The sequence below is a fragment of the Anopheles arabiensis genome, chromosome 2 (assembly GCF_016920715.1).
Source record: "Anopheles arabiensis isolate DONGOLA chromosome 2, AaraD3, whole genome shotgun sequence".
In the NCBI taxonomy this organism is placed as follows: Eukaryota; Metazoa; Arthropoda; class Insecta; order Diptera; family Culicidae; genus Anopheles; species Anopheles arabiensis.
In genome coordinates, this window is record NC_053517.1 from 65,646,995 (window position 1) to 65,666,728 (window position 19,734).

Sequence of the window (19,734 nt, forward strand, 5' to 3'; positions counted from 1 at the left end):
ACGATCTGACCGCTGTACCGGGTTCGTGGGTAGAACGCTATTTTCAGTTGCGATCTGGGCCACCGTGAGGGCAACAGCGTTCGACGCAGTCGGTCCAATGGGATTATGAGCAGTTTCGTACAAGTATGGTGTGAATCCGTGAAAAAGTGATAATTTAGTGTTTCCAACTCCGCTGTTCAAGGTTCTATTGATTTTAGAACCGTTTTGGTGTTTGCATTGCCTCTTCTTTAGTGGCTGTGATTTACGTGAAAATTAAGCGCTAGTGAGCGTATTATTGGCCTTATAAACAAAAAGATTACCACAACGACAAACGTTCAAGGAAGTGATACTTCAGTTAAGAGATGTTAGATATCAAATACAAAAAAAATAGGTGTAGGTGTCAAACAGTACCTCGCTTACTAAATATTAAGGGTGGAGCTCAGTGTTCAAGGATGCAACCATTAAAATGGATTTACAATGAAAACCATACAAGCAATGGTCATACAAATGCATATCTCAAAACTGATTTCAATTGTTTCCTTAATCTTTCCTAAAATTCTGCTTCAAAAATGTTATTGGCGATTCCATAAAAAATACAAATTATTGTATCAAAACAGATTCCTGAGACCCATAAGAAACGTTTGATTGACCCATTCAAAATGCGTTATTGCTGTGTTTGTTTGTTTAGAATATTACAATGCCTAGTGCATATCTAGACAGCAAAGTAGCACGGCCTTAATTCCACAGAGTGCAATACATGCAAAAAAAAAAAGCAATACATGCAATACTGCATTTTTGTGATGACGGCTTTCACTTCGAAACCTCATCCAGTCACAAAACATCATATTGGGTAAGGTTTGTCAAAATTTGTCATTCAAATTTCAACAAAACATGTGTATGCGTTTATGGTAGATTCGGCGATCGGTGTACATCGTTCGTCCCTTGTGGCCAGTGTGTCAGCAGTGTGTGAGAAAGACCAGAAACAAAAGTTCATTCCCTTCTTTTTTCTTCTCAGGGGAGTGAGAATTATTTTTAAACACCCAAATCCCGTATTTCAAGCATCGTTGGCAGAGGGAAGGTGGCAAACATCAGAGAATTTTGGGGCCCATTTTGACAGTGTGTGCGTTTCTTTCGTTTGTTTAACTGTACACCTAGAGACACGGTCGGTTTTGCCTTTCATCGGTGCTACCCACTGTGTAATGTTTCATGGTGGCGGTATTTCATGCACTGTCTAAACTTCCTGTTTCTAGCATCTCGTTTCGGACCCTGTTGGCCTTCATTGCGGGTGTGTTCTCAAAAAAAAAAAAAAACACGTCTGATTCTTGCACTGTGTCGCGTGGCGTTAGAAGCTGGAGCATAGCGGCTCGTGCTCTCGCGTAAACGGTTTTCAGCTGTGGGAATTTATCTTCGTCGTTCGCGACAACCGAGCCGCGAAAGCGAAGCTCATATTTTATCGGCACAGCGGGATGTTCGACATTCTGCCACGATCTCTCCCGATCTTTGCCGACCTGGTTCGTAGTACTGTTAGTTCCCAGGATTGACAGGATTCGGTCAACACAGCCCTCGGGAGGCTCGCATAGTTTATTTTTACCCCGGTGATCGGTCCCTTCTGCAAGTACCCATAACGTACGCAATATTGACGAGCCGTAATCCGCGCCCGCACTGCAAGATAACAAACAACAGTGCCGTGAGAAATGAACCGAAAATACAACAGCCATCGTGTTGCGAGAACCAATTTAACGCGATGCGATGCGGGATCCCTTGGTCGGGATTGATTGCAGTGCGAACCACCGTTTGAAAGACGAGGTGCAAAATGATTGCGTGCACGATCGCGATCAATTGTGCGACGCGGTGGGGCATTCATGAGTGACATCCGTACACAGCCGAACAGACACGGTTGACATTCTACCGAAGCAAATAGGAACGAAAAAAAGTGTAAAAAAATAACCCGCATTTCCCGGCTCGTGTGCTCATTTGCCCGGGAGAAAATAATTGTACATCTAGAGAAAACTGCAGTGTTCATTTCTCGTAGATCGTCCGTGTGACAGCGAGCGTATGTGCATGTATTGGGAGAAATTTTCACGAAATTTAGCAATCGTACGTACCGTAGTGATGCAGTAGATAAAAAATCGACAATGCTCTAGTGCTTCCCTGTACCGGACTGGTAGTGTAAGAAAATGTGAACTACTCGGTAGATATGGTGTGAGATTTTTTTTTCGTCGTGTCATATTGTACCGATGGTGGTAGTGAAGTGTTCGAGTTAGCTAAAAGTTTCTTACAATGAAACACGAAAGTCAGCGGTGGTGATGAGTGCAGTGCGAACCAGCGTAGAATAGTGCATGTGTAAAATTAAAGCAGAGCAGTAGAATAGATACAGCAGGCATTGGGTGAAAATTGCCATTGGCGACAGCAAGGTGTGTGCATTTCGAGCGAAAAGAAAAAGTCACACAGCCGTGAGCAAAAGTGTACCGATCTCAGTGGTAGGGAGCTGATTGCTCTGATCAGCGATCGACAAAGTTCAAAACAACAGGGGCGAAGAACGAGCAACGGTCGATAATGTCGACTACTTCGATTTCCCGAGAAGAAGAGCGCAAGCCGCTCATGGAGGAATTTTACCGTCAGCGGCGTATTCTTCTTGGCTGCACAATTCTTATCGGGGTGGCAGCCGTCATATGGATTGTGGCCATTTCTACCGATCACTGGTTCATCGTAACAGGTGGCCAAGGTAAGCAACATGTGGGGCACTTCTTACCTGCTTATTTCCCGATTCGAAACCCTGGCGAACGTAAACATTGATACATTCGGCGGGTTTATCGTAACAAATCGTTTAAAATCAGGAGGGAAAATAATGTTAACACGCACACACCTTTGAACAAAAACGCCGGGCTCGCTAGGATAACCAGATAGAGGTTCTATAAATAAAGAATACAGATTCCATAGTGAAACTCGCGGAGGGAACGGTCAGTTAGTGCTGGCATGGTATGGAGTAATCAGCGCAACAACCGTATTGTACCGACTAGTGTTGTAATTTATTAATTCCAACAACGAATGATCGCACCGCTCATTCAACGGTACGCGGTGTTTTGAAATGAAAGGAAACGCGTGCAGGGGCACCAGGCACCTCCATCGGAGATAGTAATCGTGCCGCACAATCACAGCCAGTAGAGTTTTACTTAACAGGAACTTTTTTTTACGTTACATTGTAAACCGTCTCGTAGCCATTGCTGTAGAATTCATGGTGGTTTCATGTTTCCTCAGAGAGGTAGAAACAAAAGTCCAACATTCTTTGAATGAATGCCAACTAGCGAAATGATGAGATTTGGCATTCGAAAGTAGAAAAGACTGGGATGCGAATCGACCAACGAAAATTATTTTTGTATAGGTAACGAACAATGAGTCATATCGGTAAAGGACAAGTTTAATATAGTTCAATGACTAGATGCAGTGCGTTGGCTGAGATATTCCTTTTATTAAAATTATAGTATTAATAACACATTGTTCCTATTTTATTTTCATATAACATACTTAATATACCCAAAATTTACATCACAATTGTGTGTTACAAAAGAGAAAACTTGTTAGTTACAATGAATAAAGCTTCAATATCCATTTTCTTACCACGATTAATTTGTGTTGATGTGTTGAAAATGAGTTATTGCATCCTTTGCATGTGTAAGCAAATATTCTGCAAACGTGTGGTTTGTCATGCATATGGAGTTCAAAAAAGAGAACAACGCTTATAATTTTAACTGCGAGCTGAACATGTGTTACAGTGGCTGTTTCGACAGCTTGACAAAACACGAAAAGGTCGTTTAATCTTCTGCACAGACAGCTCATAATGCGCTTTGAAACATATCATAATGATAAACGAAAAATGAGGAATAACTTCTTTGCCTCTGCTTTTCGTTTTGCATCAATCATTTCAAGCATCTATCTTGTTGTAATGTAAAATGTCAAAATGTGTATCAGCTTAGATTCAGGTTCATGAACGATTGAAATATTTGGCCAGAATAATTACATGTTCGCGCTTATGGTTATAGGGCATGCGAATGTGTTAGCTGAATGCAGAATGGTACAGAAATGATAGTAAGCTGGATGTGTTTAAAAGCTGTGTAGGGAAGATCAATAGGTGTGATCAGTATGCATACTAATGTGTGTAAAGTTTTACAACACTTTTTCATTTCGCACAACACATTTATTGTACATAAATGCCCATGCAAATGCATGAACACTGTGAGCAGAAGAAATTGGTTTGTTGCCTAGAGCATGGATCCTCAAACTTTTTAGTTCGCGTGCCGCATGCTTCGCAAATTTTGAAGGCACTTTTCAAGGGTCAATTTTTAGGTACTTTTTCAAATGAGAGAACTTTGAATCTCGTTTTGATAAGAAAGTACAAGATTAATACATCAATTTCTTCAGATTTCTACTGTTGAAACTTAATTTAATAAATCTAACATTACAATTTTGATTGAAGTACTCAAAATAATCAGCAAGTTCATTTCACGGGCCACTTTATAGATTATCGAAGGCTGCATGCAGCCTCAGGATGGAGACCTCTGACCTATCATAATATAACCATTCACTATGAGTGAATCATAACCCACTCAATATAAAACGATTGAAACTATAAGCACTCATGCTTACACTTCGATAAACTGTTAAGTAAAATTTAATATTGCAAAATTCCATAGCGTAACAAATTTCAACTTTTTGTAATCGGGGCATCAAAATTTTGTAAACAAAAGCGCACATTTAATAATTGAAGTAAATCAATATTGGCTCTTCGTCTTTGCTGAAATTTAATCGATCGAATCGAACGGGGTTCCGACGAGGTGCTGAGAATAGGACAAAATTGTTTGGTACATGTTTACTTTGCGTTTCACAAGCAACAGGGAAAGTTCACTGCGTCTGAAATGGTACAGTAGGTGGCAACGCTACCGTTCATTCATACAACGTTGTTCGAGGCTACCGTGGTACAAAATTTCGGTGTAGAGCACCAACACAATTGTCCGCGAGCTAGCTGTTGTTCATATTTTAGCTAAATCAAACCGTAGGAAAAAAAGAGACGAGGTTGTATTCAAGTTGCGCTAGCCAATACTCATTACGTTGGGTGAGAAAATTTTGTAAATTGGCCAGATTAAAAATAAGACCTGTTTGCAGTGCGATTAAACTGCAGAAACTTTCGACGGCCCTGTTTAGGCCGGTACGAACGGAATATGTAGATGCAACGTTGAGCGAATGTAATTAACGCGGAAGACAAACAGCCGTATGTCAGGATTAAGCTGCGAGCGACTAGCTCGTGGCGGTCGTCTCGGTCAGCTGTCACATTTATGTTTCGCTTACCTTCACTCTCGTCCATCACAAATCGCTCGCCTCACACCGCTGGGATCTTTCCACCGTTAATGGTTATCATCATTTGAACTTGTGTTTCTCCCTGGCAGGAATTTTCATACCGGAAACGCGACGATACTTCAAAACATCACACTCGGGCCTTTGGAAGATATGCCGCTACGGTGTCATCCCGGCCGTGATGGCTCAGTCCAATGCGACACGCAACTTTACGACATTGTCATTTGTGAACGAGAATCGCATCGCAACGATGCGTTCGACTATTGCGAAAGAACCATACATCAAAGATTTCCTTAGTGCCGATTTAAAAATGGAAAACCTGACCGAGGTGGACGACACCTTCCGGAGGCAACTGTTTGCGTCGTGGATCGTGAACGATGCGGACCGATTCCACGAGCTGAAGGGTCTGTTCCACGAAATTACGGGCAAGGTGCGCCAGCAGGACACAGTGGCTGTTCAAAAGCTCAAAAACCCACCGCTGATGATGCTTGATCCGACCGATCTAAACTCGGTGCGCGAGACTCTCAAAGAGCCGGTAGCCGCCGTGCTGACCACAGTCACCATCAACTCGACGGACATCAACGTTTTAATGCCTATCACGCTGTCCGAGGCCCTGTTCGACGACTGGGAGCACCGGCCGGGCGTGATTTATTTACTTTGGAGCTTCGCCAAAGCGATGAACATCCCGCCGTTCATCGTCAGCCCAAATGGCACCAAGTATATCATACGACCGCCACTTCCGCCCAAGAAAGGCCGCATTGGCAACGGATACGAGTACACCCCGTTCAGTATGTGTGACCGCAATGATACAAGCTAAGGCTAAGCTAAGCTACACATTTGAGATGTTAAATAATGATTGTCGCGTTTTTTTACAGAAAAATGTAAATTCCACAACCTTTTCCCATCGGACGACGAGATTCTCCAGGATCCTGCTATCGATGACGAGCTGCTCGGTGAGTACTAAACAATGAAGTTTGATTTATTTTGAGTACGGAAGTTTTATTCCTGTAATTAACAGCACGGGAGCTGCAATGCAATATTGCACAATTTCACAAGCATTTCATTTGATTAGCGGTTTGCTGTTGCGAATGAACCGATGATATATATTAAATGCATCCTACCCCGTAAATAACTACCCACTACACCACATTACAATTACAATTAACGACATTCACCTCCTTCCCATTAAAACAAACTGCATTTATTTACATCAACACACCGACGAATGTGATGATCATCCACATTTTGTAGAGAAAGACGAAGCTTTCTACAATCCTGAGTTCGAAACCGAAGGTACGCACCGGCCAAATACAGACACACGAACAGCGCCATTTACAGCACTTAAGCTTACCGATCAAACTAAGCAGAACCTAACATAAAGTAGACGTGTGGAAATGGCTTAATACATGACCTTTCTATTTCCTTATCACCTGTGAAAGCACATTCAAGTTAGCTGTAGAGTACTTTCTCACAATACAGTTGAAATTCAATTGTTGGATGCTTTCTAGATGGCATGCTTTTTAATTGAACTTAGGTTGAAAATTCAACTGAAAAGCATGCCTTTGTATTGAAACACAATGCAATAGTTGGTAGACAATCGAAGTTCAACCAATAAGCCCATGCTGTAGATCTTCATCTGTTTGTGATATTACTGTTTGTGATGTTTAATTAGTGTGGTTTGATTATGTGCTTTCGTTTCGAGTAGCGTAGAATACTCATATGTAGCTTAGAGCATAGTTATAGTAGATAGTGTTTTGTATCCCAGTGATCATATATAAAGTAGCATTTGAAGCAATCAACACGATCAAGCAATACTTATTCATTGATCGCATTGCTACAGGGACTACAGGCGGCTTAAAAAGCCTTCAAAAACCAAATATTAAATCCTCGTAGAAAACACAAAGAAGCGTAGAATGTTAACGATGAGATAATATACCGAGACCTGTGTGTTTGGCAGACAAAAAGTGCATAAAACGATTCTGCAGGTTCCTGTCAGCAGCTTGCACTAGTGGGGATATCCGGAGCGTCGCATGTGTGCCGTCATAATTCATGCTAGGTTATGCATTTCGCTTTGGCTGTTAATTTTCTCTTGCCAGTCATAAAAAACGACCGTAAAACCAATGTACAAGAGCAGGGGACAAGGAAATTGTCTGCAGACTGTCTCGTCAGTGAGTTTTCACGCCGCGTGCGTGGGCTACTAAAACATTGTGCTGCATCGTTGCATCGAGATTTGTCCATAATTCAAATTTTTATCACTACATCGTGTAACGAAATACTTCGGTGCGGGGTAAACAGAATGTTTTAACTTTATTGTACGCTAGCTTTTCAACACAACTTGCGGTGGTTTCGTGTCAAATCTTTGTAACAGAAAATATCTACTGCACACAAAACTGAAATGCAAATGCAATTTTATGCTCTTTGATGATTAAGTTTAACTTTGTAACAGATGAATAACTTAAGAAAAAGCCGACCATTAACCATAACCATTCAAATACTGAAATAAATTTAATGAAACTATAAGTAATGTTTTAAATGTGCAAAACTGTCAATAATACAATTATTACGAGCTTTTTTTAGCGCTCAAACTGACTTTAATAGAATAACAATGGTATCGTGTATCGACTGGTCAATGGTGCATGAGTATATGTAGTAACACTATTATTGATATTCCTCCAATAAATGTTTCTTGTGAATGTTGAAAGCACTTCCTGTTTGCAAACTGGATGGAATACACCAGCGAGTGCAATTATTGGTCGGTGAAATAAATATTGTTTTTCGTTTCGCAGACTACAGCCGGACCGAAGCATCGTTTGCTTGCATTACAGTCTTCGTGATGGTGATGGGATTCATCTTTTCGATCTACACGTTTTTAAACCCACGCTACATGTTTAAACGGTTGGCCGGTGGAATACATTTCATATCAGGTACATTGACAATACTGTAATGTAAAACGCAACGCGTAATGTAAAACGCAGCTATGAGTATGTAGTATGAGTTTAATCCTATCTTTTGCGTTCGTTATTTGCAGCTGCGACAAGCATTGTCGTTATACAGGTGTTGGTAGCTTCCGTGGAGTACGAAAAGGAAAACATATCATATACCTTCCCAAAAGGTGCCAAATATAGGTAAGTAAGCGAGACCGTTATTTGCCCACTTATCGCCGAGTAGCATTTTGGTTCACAATTTTCCCTAATCAATTCACACCTTTCTTTGTGGTTTGTTCGCAACAGCTATGGCTACGGATTCTATCTGGCTTGGTTCGTATTTTTATCCAATATCTACGCTGGTTTGATGTTCATGTGGTATTCAAAGAAAAGGAAAGGCAATAAAGCAGCTACCGAAGAGCTGGGTATGGCCGATGAACCCATCAACATTGGGCGATAAGCAACGAACGGCTGTCATTTTCGAGCCAAAACCAAAGACAACGCACGAATCAGGCAGAAATTGGTTCCGAGTCCCCACAAAGAAAAACGTCCTTTGCGGTAAAATAAGTGGGTTAAATAAGTCTGTCAGAAACCTTCCCGACGGTGTTTAACGAAGAAAAAAAAAAAAAAACGAAAGAAGCATTAAGACAATGTTTTAGTTTTTTTATAGTTTATTTCGTATTTTTTGTTGACCACTTCCGTTTTCTCTTTTTGTGATTGTGTCGTGCTGATACATCATGGTTTGTTTTTCTGTTTACAATTAACTGTTACATTAAGTGTTACGTGAACAATAAAGATAAGAAAGGTTGTTTCAATATTTTACGCGATACAATTAAATGAATGGAAAGAAAATGTTGGTAAATGTTTAGTTTTTTAATCGAAAATATTCCTCAACATTGGAGAACATGAATTTGCAAGAAAAACAAAAAAGTAGACATGAGATGGGAGGTGACTCTGTTGATTTGCTCACGCTAGTTCACTGACTATCAGTTATGGGGTCACAGTTATAACAAAATGAAGGCTTAGAGCCAAAACCTGCACAATCCTCTATTTTGTGTTTTACAAATTGTATTCTGTTTCTTTTTAAAGGTTGGTCGTCACATAAATATTGCAATTTCCCAAATCATCATAAATATTACATCTAATGTATGAGAGATTCAATGATTGTTGACAAGATAAATAATGTTAAGGTTAAACTAACCTTGCTCCGGGGGGCGATCCATTCTAGGCTAGAACCCATGACGGGAATGTTATTCAGTGGTACGATTTAGGGACAGTACCCACGGGACCGCCACGGGAGATTTATATGTAAATCTTTGGTTAACTTTAACTTATCTTCTATTTCCTTGGTACAATAACCTGCACCACCAGTGGACTTGGCTATCAGTGACTTATTGATTATTCATAGCAGGATAATCAGTCCTACGTATGGGGGCACGGTATATTCGGGTCTTGAACCCATGACGGGCATAGTACTAAGTCGTACGAGTTGACGACTGTACCACAAGAACGGCTATGTAAGTACAATAAATTTAAATTAAATGAGCTCGTGACATGGAGCGCATAAAAAGCTCTGCCGTTGTATAAATCGTTGGTAATTCGATCGTCTGTGTTGAAAGTTGTTGTATTAGCTTTCACTGTTGATGTTCCACTCCCAAATTCAGTGAGAGAAGGGTCAAGCATGGACAATTTCAACCAAAGAAACAATAATGTTTTACACATGTGTGGAAAAGAGTCATGTGTGTATCAAGAAAATTGTTTAAACAGTCGTGGAAGGATTGGTAAACTAATAACAGTGTGTGAACTTCTACTTTAGAACATCTAACGCTTTAGACAGGTGAATTGAGACTCTCAAAGGTAATATTGTAGCACAAATAGAATGCAAGTAATCGGAGATGCGATTGACATAAGGCGCAATAGATATGGTTTAAACCACCTTTTACTAACTTCTACTTTGAAAATGCAGATGAAACATAGTTAAAAGGTAAGGAAATAATAAGGAAATCAAATATAAAGGACGATAATTTCCAAACAATTGTAAAGATATTTGACTAGGAGCATGTTAGCTCTGCGTTAGCTCTTAAAATCTTTTCTTCTATTTGGCGTGAACGTTCTACGAGGACATTCCAGGCCTGTATAGGCTTTCGGGGCTTTATTCAATACCACGCAGCCGAATAGTCAAGTCCTTGCTACGGGACGGTCCCCATTCTAGGCTTGAACCCATGACGGGCATATTATTGAGTTGTTCGAGTTGACGACTGTACCACCGGAGCTCTTCCAATATACTTCATAAAAAAGGAAAACATGGCTTCAGGTGAGTCAATTTTGTGAAAACCATGAACAAATCTGCGCAACAAATAGAATTTAATTCTATTCACAGTTAACATTTAATCCAATTAACAGTTGACTTCCGTTAAGGTATGAACGGTCAAGTTTAAGCACCATGTGTATGTTTACTATGTTTACTGTAAATAATAGGAATCTTGTTCAAAGAGGTGAGAATCAAACGTTAAATTGCACTTTAAAACGTGTCAATTATGTTTTGTCTAGTACAAGGTGTAACTCACTGGAGGCCTAATAAGCGGTTATAATTGTCAAATACACTTTACATTAACAAATATAATTATTCGCTGTTTGAAAATAAACGTGATGTTTTTCGTGGCCTGTGAGATATTGGAGAAAAACTTTTTTTTTAAACTTTAGGATTTTTTTCAGGAGGGACGGCTTTGCCGTCTCTAGGAATTTTAATGTTGTCCAAAGTAATGGCTTAACAATCTTTCCTGTATTGCCCTTCAACATAAATAACGCGTGTACGATAAGATGGAGTGGAGTTTGTCAATTTTCTAAAATATTATAATTTTATTTTGGAAAATATACTACTATTAACAGGTGAAATAGCCGTACACTTTTTCAAGAAAATGGATCACCAATCATGAGAAAGAAATAGGGAATAACAAATATCTTCCCAATTATTAGCATTATGATGACATTTTCAATTTTTAAAATGAAAATATGCCCTTATTGCCAGTATGCGGTCCTCGAATATATTATTTAACTTTTCTCGTTGTTGGTGTTATTTAATTACAAAGACCACCTCTTTGACTGCATCTATTCCCTCATGAATCCGAATAGATTTATTTTTGATGTAGTTTAAATTGAATAATGCATTGTTGGAATGGTTTATGCATTGTACATATTAGAAAATATTAAGGGTTCTTTTATTATTAATCATGTAAACAATGTACACATTTATTTCAAACACTGTTCTAACATTGAAGTCTTAAGATGGCGAAGAGGCGCCAGCCATTATAGGCGGGATAACAGATTGGCAGACGAAGGCGCGAGAACGGTCGACGGCTTTGGACACTCCTGAGGCAGACCAAAGCACAAAGCGGTTGTAGCACCGGATAAGTAAGTAAGTTTAAACACTGTATCAAATTATTGATTTTTTTTTAAGTTTACTCCTCTAGAAAAATCTAAAACAGATTATTGAGTTGGAACCATTCACTCAATTGACTACTTAGTATACGCATAATTGTTCAATAGAGTGTATGCAAACTCTGAACTAGCCAATATACTTAAATATTTGTTTGATTTAATAATTTAGAGAATTTTTAAAGTGATATATGGTAAACATTAAATAGATGTAATTCAAGTGCAACCAAATTTAACAATAAACTAATGTTCTTTCGAGTTTAAAAATGTTTGTAATTATAGAGTTATTTTTCTTTTTTAAGACAAAAATAGAGGCGGATAAATTTGATTTAAGAGTATGAATTATTTATTTGTCATGGTACTTCGTTCACAACTTAAAAGAAACATTAAAAAGACTCACAGTTTGTGCCATTTAAAATCTCAATATGAATATGAGCCATCTTTATTCAAGTATCCAGAAGAAATATCAACAGTTCTGAGCCTTCAGTTTCTGCATAAACCACACCAGCTGCACAGTGAGCCATTTACATTCGGATAGTTTACTAGTTAGATGGAAATGTGGAACTTACCGTTCTTCATTTGCACGAAGAGCATTTCTTTAAAACCCTGGCGTCTCTTGGATTATAAGCAGTAGCAACCACCAGTACAGACTGAAAAGAGACTAAGCACAAAGACCAAGAAGTATCTTTTTCTCGCGATTGTTTCAAGGGTACGAACACATAACAACCTGATTCACAACGATACGTTGTACATAATTGCTCGAAGCTATCATCTGTAATATGGTTGCATCTTTCATTCAGCTGTTCCAAATGTTGATAAGAACATCACTGCGACAAGACGTGTTTCTTTAAAATGTTGAACAATTGTTAAGCAAAGAAAAGTATTAACAAACTTTGATTTTGTTTTCATTTAACGAATAAATAAATCAGATGCATGAAGTATTGAAAGACAATCCGATAACTAGAGTTCTACAGGACTTAACGTATGTTGGTAATAGTTAACTTGCACAAGTGTAAATAATTAACGAAACATTGGATAATTTTTCACTACCTCTTAAGCACAGCTTAACAGCATCGAATTCCCGTGAGGGGCGTGCCGTGGGATTATTCCAAAAGAGACCTAATCCATGACGGGACGCATGCTTCTGTTTGACGTGCGGATCTTGTGGAGGATGATTTAAAAATATTATTAGTATTACCCATTCAGCATGTAATTGAAATATGTCTGATTGTGAAATGTTTACTTTTGTCAAATACTGGCTGGAATCCATTAAGGCATAGATTGCTTTCAAGCCTTTATTAATCGCTTGACGCGTACTGAGTAGGTCGTCCAACTGAGTAAATGTACTCATTCTCAACATCAGATGCTGAAATAAGATAGAACAATGTAATTAAATCTGTTTTACAGTAGATCATTTGTGATTAGATAAAAATGAAACTGTAATTTAGGTTAATCGAATTTCTCTATTTTTGATAGAGTTTGTTTTTATCCCCATGAGAAAGGATTTGTTTTATTATCGCGTTCTCTTGCTCGCTACGTTTTGCCTTCGCTCTAAACGAACTCATTTTCACATTTTCCATCGTTTTAATAATAGCAGCTATTTACTCAAAAGAATTGAAACGAATGACTTAAAACAATACTAAATTAAATAATTCATTTCTTCCAGTTTTTTTTCTATCAGAAGAACAGATCCTTTACAAAAAGTTGCATCGTGTTTTTGTATAGAAATTGTACACATTTTAGCATAATCATGCATCATGATAATTTAATACTTTACTCTGCAAAGTGTTTTGATAGGTCATAGAACACAAGTCAAATGATGTTATCTTAAAAACAAGGAACTGTGGTTTGTTTCCTTTTTTAACCAAGAACTGCTGTTAAGTCATAGTTTTACGATGGCTATTTTGTATCTATTACTACCTCCGTTGCATAAGATAAATGGTTGATTAAAGATACTACATGAGTTGCATTCATTTGTTTACCTCTCTTATTTTTTCTTCGTGAAAAACAAGAGAAAATGTAGCTACAATTTCTCATCATGGGCTTCAGTATAACAATCACACACTTCAACTCCTACGAATGAATGATGACTGCATGATGGGGTTGGGCTTCCTTCATCGATCGAAGAACATACGGGCGAGTGCGGATGTAGAAATATTTATCAGTGAAGTGTAAGTAAGAAAAGGATCGTTAATATGTGTATAGCTGACGTTGATTCGGCGTTGAACCATTACTTGGAAGGGTAAAACTTCCGTTGCATACAGATAATTCCGCGGCAAGGTGAGTGCAGTATTCAGATCTTGTCCTGAATGAACGGATGAGCCAATGCATGATTCAATGAAATTCTTTTAGCAGGATCAAGTGCAAACACTTTGTCTAATAAGTCTTTCAGCTGGGACACTTTCCGTATCTGGTCGTCGGGAAGATTTTGACCAGCGATCAATTCCTGTTGCAGATCCCTCGTTGGTTTGATCATTGACACTACCACGACTTTTTCCTACATAAACATATAAGAGAAAAAATGAGTCAAAGTCTAAACATTTATTTGAATATACGAAATTGTGGAAGCATTAGGATCTGGATGATTCTTTCAAGTGATTTCATTTAATTTTGTTTACATGTGTGTACATGGCGTACTTACGAAAATGAAAAAAATGAAAAGATAATTAAGGACCGGTCTGTTCTTGTAAACATTAATATTTAAACATGTATTGTAATGTAGGTGCTTTTGAGGTTTGTTGAATAAAAAAGATGAAATTTGCCATAGCGAAAATTATATTATTTTGTTTTAATTAAAAAAATATAAAATACCACAATTACTGCGTTGCCAAAATCCTATCAAAAATTTCATGCATTCATTGCATTTCCACAAGAATAATGAATGGAATTTTAATAAACAAAAGTAATTAATGTAACTCTAATAAATGATACGGCCAACCAGGCCATCATTACGAGCAAAAACTCTCACAACAGTTGGAAAACGATGAATTTCAATATTAAGTGTTGTTTAAACCTAGAAAAAATCCGTTTTACTAAATTAATAATTTTGTTTCAAACACTTATTCTATTTGGCCTAGTTTCAAATAAATTTGCAGCCAAAACGACATGATAAAGCATGTGAATTTCTTATTGTTTGCGTTTGTGTATCAGTGTAAAAATTCACGGGGTAAATAATTATTCACTGAAATAAATATTCAATGGCTCAGTAACATGTGTAATCATGAAATAATCCTGTTAAGCAACATTTTAATTGAATACAAGCGATACAAATGCTTACGTTAATATCAGCATAGTTATTAGCATTGTTTAAGATAAGTGACAAGAAAAAAAGTGTACAAAATTAGTGCAATTTTATCGCAATGCCGCAAAGCATTCCCGTTTTCTATGAAATATTACCCAAAGAAATGGGAATGTTATACGAGAACATCACATAAACATTGAAATAAATATATAAATTTTACCGAAAAACAAGTTTTTGGAATGAAATAAATAATTTTGAAAGAATTTTAAGAACAAGACAGCACTTTTACACATGAAATAATACTAGAATATTCTTACCGATGAAGATATGAAATTACAATCATGAGCATATATTTTGTAGCTTGGATTACATGACACTTACCCTTTCGGTGATTTTATCTATCTCGTGAGATAGAAAGTTGCAATTCTGGTCGAAATGTTGATCCTTGAATTGTCCTTTGCGAATCAGCTTGTTTGGAATTTTGCCTTTCAGATCCATGAAACATTTAAGCATTTGATTATTGGACTGGCCACTAAACAGTATCTTGCCCGTGTACAGCTCATAGATCGAACAGCCGGCCGACCACATGTCGATACCATAATCATACGTTAGGCCAAGAATAATTTCTGGTGCACGGTAGAAACGGGATACCAAGTACGGTGTAATTTCGTTATCTGTGATCGAAGATGCCGATCCAAAATCACACAGCTTAAGCACCAAGTTGTTTTCGTTCACCAAAATGTTATCCGGTTTAATGTCGGCATGAAGAATTCCCGTCTTTTTTAACAATTTCAGAGCAAGAAGTAACTGTTGAGTATAGCTGCGCACTGCTTTAATGTGCAGGCCTACATTTTTGCCATACTTTTTCAATACCTCGCGCAGGTTCATTGACAATGGCTCAAGAACCATGCACAGATGCTTTTGGTGTAATACGAAGAGAGCGAGAGAGAGATAGAGAGAGAGAGAGAGAGAGAGAAGAAGAAGAAGAAGAAAAAATATATAGATATATAAAAATCGAACAATATTGTTAGTTATCTATACGTACTTGCTTATGGAAAAAGTGTCTGTACAAGCGAAGACAGTGGTACCGATCGCTGGGATCAGCGTCGTTCAGTTTCTTCAATATTTCCAGTTCTCTCAAGCCCGTTTTATGCCTGCATTGCACGTAATATAAAATATATTGTTGAGTAAACAACAAAACCAACATCTAATTCAAGGCAAATTAATTTTACTTACATGATCTCGTTGTTGCGAATGATTTTGACGGCAACAAAAGCGTTACCACGTGCCTGGTCCCGCGCCTTCACGACCGTACTGAACACACCTTGTCCAGTGTAGTTAGCGACCACATACCGGTTGTCCAAGATTTCACCGATGCGTACACGATAGTAGCCTTCCGCGTCGTCCCAGTTGTCCGTGAGGGCCGGATTCTCGTGCGCCTGTTTGTTTGCCACAACCGTGCCAGGTGAGTCGAAATTCGAGTCGATGTCCTGTTCGGCAAACATGTCCCATTCGGGACGTTTAGAATTTTCTTTCGCAGAAGTTTTTGGTTCCTTACTCTGCCTGTCCAGATCTTTCGGTGGTTCGGGTGATTCTTTCGGCTTACGTTCTACCTTATCCATCAGGGCTTTCCGCTCGTTCGGTATCGGTGGGGTGAGCGATTGGTCTGTTCCGTCGCAGTCGTTATCCTCTGCGCGCTGGCTAGTAGTTTCACGGCTCTCGTTACGAGATGACGGAGCTGTACTAATCATACTGACCTGTTTAAGCTCGGGAGGCTCCACTTCCGTCATCGTATTACTGTCTTCATTCAACACACCCAGTTTCTGAAAATATAGTATTATTAAAGATGTATATCTAGATAAGCTGTACAGAAGAAAAAAAAACAATATTTACCTTGAGCAGCGCTTCACGTTCTTTTCGTCTTTTTTCAATAATCTTTTCTTCGTCCTCCTCGTCGTCGATATCAATATCTGCGATTTCACTTTCACTGCTCGACTCTTTTTGTTGCTTTAATCCTTCACTTAGCGAGTCTTTAAAGCGATCGTCATCTGGCTTACGGCCCTTTCCACCAGCACGGCCATCGCGCCCATTTCGCTGCATGCCACGACCGTAATCTCGAGCTCGGTCTCTATCACGGAACCGCTCGCGATCCCTTTCCCGGTCCATCCTTGTTCCAACACCTCGCATATCCCTATCTCTGCTCCTACTACGGCCGCGAAAGCGATCACGCGAACCCATTCTTATAGGTCCAAGGCGGCCACGATCGCGCTCAATCGAACGTCTTTCTCGACTTCTATCACGGGGAGAGTATCCTCGTCGATCACGTCGTCTCTCCAGAGAACGATCTCGCTCCCGTTGACGAGCTCGAGCTCGTTCCCTGTCCCGTTCCCGTTCTCGATCCCGGTCTCGTTCTCGTGCCTTTTCCCGTTCATATCGCTCCTCAGCCATACGCCGTTTATAATTATCCTCTTCTCGATTGCGGCGATCGTCTCTGGTTCTAGTTTCACGATCGCGATCGCGGTCCCGTTCAATTTGACGGGCACGTGCCTCCGCCGGATGTATTTGCTGGTCTTTACTTCTCTTGGTGTCGGCATCCGCGTTGTTCCCTCTTTGTCCTACATGAGCATCCTCTTTATTACCTCGAGACATGCGGTTGGTAACAATCGACGGCTTTTTCCGCAGTTTGTCATCATCCGGCGTCGAGTCACCGTCAATCGTGATGACCGTTTCGTTGGTATCAACCTTCTTTTTCTTAACCGGCCGTTCTCTGGAGTTCATTTCGGCTCTTGACACTTTGCCTTGCCCGTCATCTTCCTCATCGGTTGCATACTCACCGAGGCGCGCTTGTAGCAATGCTTTCTGTCGCATTAAGTCTTCCAGATTGAGCTCATCATCCTCAATGACTGCAACGTCTGGACTAGGAGCATCTTCTACCGCGGTACCATCGCTTTCGCTTTCTACCGACACTACGTCCTCTTTACGCTTTTCCAGATTTTGCGTCAACATTTGTACCAGTTTATCAGGATCGGTTGAAATATGCCCCTTTCGCTTTTCCACTATGTCCTTGGTGCTGCCGTTGTTCTTAGAGCGCGCAACATGTTCAGCTCTTTTATGTCGCTCATCGCTATGCTCGTCGTCATCGATGGGTTGTTTTGCTCGAATCGTTTGGTCTGGTTTACGCGGTTCCGCCGAAGCACCGTTTTTAGCATGTTCGCCTTCAGAGCTACTCTCTTGATCTTCCTCCCCGCGGTGCTTCCGTTTATGTTTTTTGTGTTTTTTCGGTTTGTGCTGCTTGTCCCCTTTCTCGGATTTGGATGATTTTTTGTGCCGCTTGTGTTTCTTGTGTTTACGGGAGCTGCTGTTATGCTTTTGTTCCGACAATTTGTTATGTGGGCTCTGGTCCTCCTCGGTGTCGCTATCATCAGACGCGATGCTGCTGGAAAGTGCACAATCATGTAAATATGGACCTCTGTAAACATTCACAGCATCGATATTATTCACTAAACTTACATCACTTCCCGGGACGCCATTTTTAAAGATGCAAAGAGTTTGTTGATAAATTGTTTATTTGCTGAACACTTTCTCTACCAAATCAATCAACACTGTGAATCTTGTATGACGTGACGTTATGACAACGAATGAACAAGCGAACTAATAGCAGATGTTGAAGAAGTCGAATTGGATGTTAACTTAGTTTTCTGTAGGAATGAGGTGGATTTGATGAATGTTATCTCTAAACACACGAGTTTGCAGAAAAGCAGAAAAATATTTTTACAACGAATTAGCAAGGTACGTCCATGAAGGAATCAAGCAGCCATTTTGACAGCTCACTGATTAATATAGACATATGGCGTAGTTGTACGTCAAATCGATGGCGGTCAGGTTGGACAGTTTGTACTCGAAAATATTGTTCTGTGTCAACTGCTCGAATTTTAAAAAAGCTGATAAAATGTTGTTTTTAAACGATCAATACACAATACACAAAGTTAATTTTATTTCAAGATGGTCTCGGAAATACTCCTTCAATTTGAATCAAGAACAAACAGCGTATTTCGCAGAAACTTAGACTTTACCCACATGAATAGCAGCGATCTGCCGATAGAAGAAACGTGTTCTAAGAAACATTGAGGTTGACTTAAATCTCATTACCTATATAAAATTATTTCAGAGAATAGTCGAAATTATAGTAAAAAAATCACTATGCTGCTACGTGGTTGAAATTAAGCTGGTTGCGTTAGGAGAGTCGCACTCACCGTGTGAAACAGTAATGACGTTAAAAGTCTAAATGTTTCAGGGCCTTTTAAAAAGCGTTGAAGCAGCATCCTTATGTTAAATTAGTAAATCAAAAATGCAAAAAGTAGAAATTGGTGTGTTGGAACCTTATAACAGCGGCTTAGGATGGTTCCAACCACCTGTCAATATTATCGTTAGGAAGAGAGAAAAAGAGGAAAACAGAGGAGAAAAAGAGAGAGAATATGCAACAAAATAGCAAAAAAGGGTTCGAAAGACAAACCGCGGGAGTATTACCAAATAACCAGCGGAATAAAGAGACCAATTTTTTGGCAACATCTTACGAGTAAAACTAAAACTATCGAAGTGTTCGGCATTACATTATTTTTCCGCGTCGTTTTCTAACATGGTGAAATAAAAAACAAATAGGAAACTTCTGTATTACAGGGTATGTAAATGTTTTTAGAGAGGTGCAAGGACCAGGGAAACGTACAAGTGAAACAAAACATTTGCTTTTTTTTATGTTCTATATATCGTTTATTCTAATACGTGTTTCGTTACACCGAAGGATCAATG

The 19,734-nt window shown here is 39.2% G+C and overlaps 2 protein-coding genes across 13 annotated transcripts; one reads left to right on the plus strand and one right to left on the minus strand.

Moving 5' to 3' along the window:
- Window positions 1-9,069, plus strand: LOC120898636. 8 transcript variants are annotated; one of them, XM_040304744.1, is made up of 8 exons: window positions 1-123; window positions 2,012-2,704; window positions 5,421-6,116; window positions 6,204-6,281; window positions 6,580-6,621; window positions 8,115-8,252; window positions 8,357-8,453; window positions 8,559-9,069. In XM_040304744.1, the coding sequence occupies exons 2-8, from the start codon at window positions 2,536-2,538 to the stop codon at window positions 8,710-8,712; spliced, it is 1,374 nt and encodes a 457-aa protein (XP_040160678.1). In that variant the 5' UTR covers window positions 1-123; window positions 2,012-2,535; the 3' UTR covers window positions 8,713-9,069. The 8 variants fall into 8 exon arrangements, with proteins under 8 accessions (XP_040160678.1, XP_040160686.1, XP_040160680.1 ...); XM_040304746.1 differs by having other exon boundaries at window positions 14-123; window positions 1,996-2,704; XM_040304750.1 differs by having other exon boundaries at window positions 33-123; window positions 2,090-2,704.
- Window positions 9,070-12,010: 2,941 nt separating this feature from the next.
- LOC120898635 (serine/threonine-protein kinase PRP4 homolog) lies at window positions 12,011-18,728 on the minus strand. 5 transcript variants are annotated; one of them, XR_005738682.1, is made up of 10 exons: window positions 18,439-18,728; window positions 16,822-18,364; window positions 16,165-16,751; window positions 15,974-16,082; window positions 15,310-15,846; window positions 13,670-14,184; window positions 12,931-13,053; window positions 12,738-12,848; window positions 12,257-12,532; window positions 12,011-12,195 (listed from the first exon to the last, which is right to left on the minus strand). XR_005738682.1 is itself a non-coding variant. In XM_040304743.1 (6 exons), exons 1-6 carry the CDS (start codon window positions 18,456-18,458, stop codon window positions 13,981-13,983), a joined length of 3,000 nt encoding a protein of 999 aa, XP_040160677.1. In that variant the 5' UTR covers window positions 18,459-18,728; the 3' UTR covers window positions 13,131-13,980. The 5 variants fall into 5 exon arrangements, 1 of the variants encoding a protein (XP_040160677.1); XR_005738683.1 differs by having other exon boundaries at window positions 12,090-12,532; window positions 13,670-13,799; window positions 13,922-14,184; XR_005738684.1 differs by having other exon boundaries at window positions 12,090-12,532; window positions 16,822-18,361.
- Window positions 18,729-19,734: the final 1,006 nt, after the last annotated feature.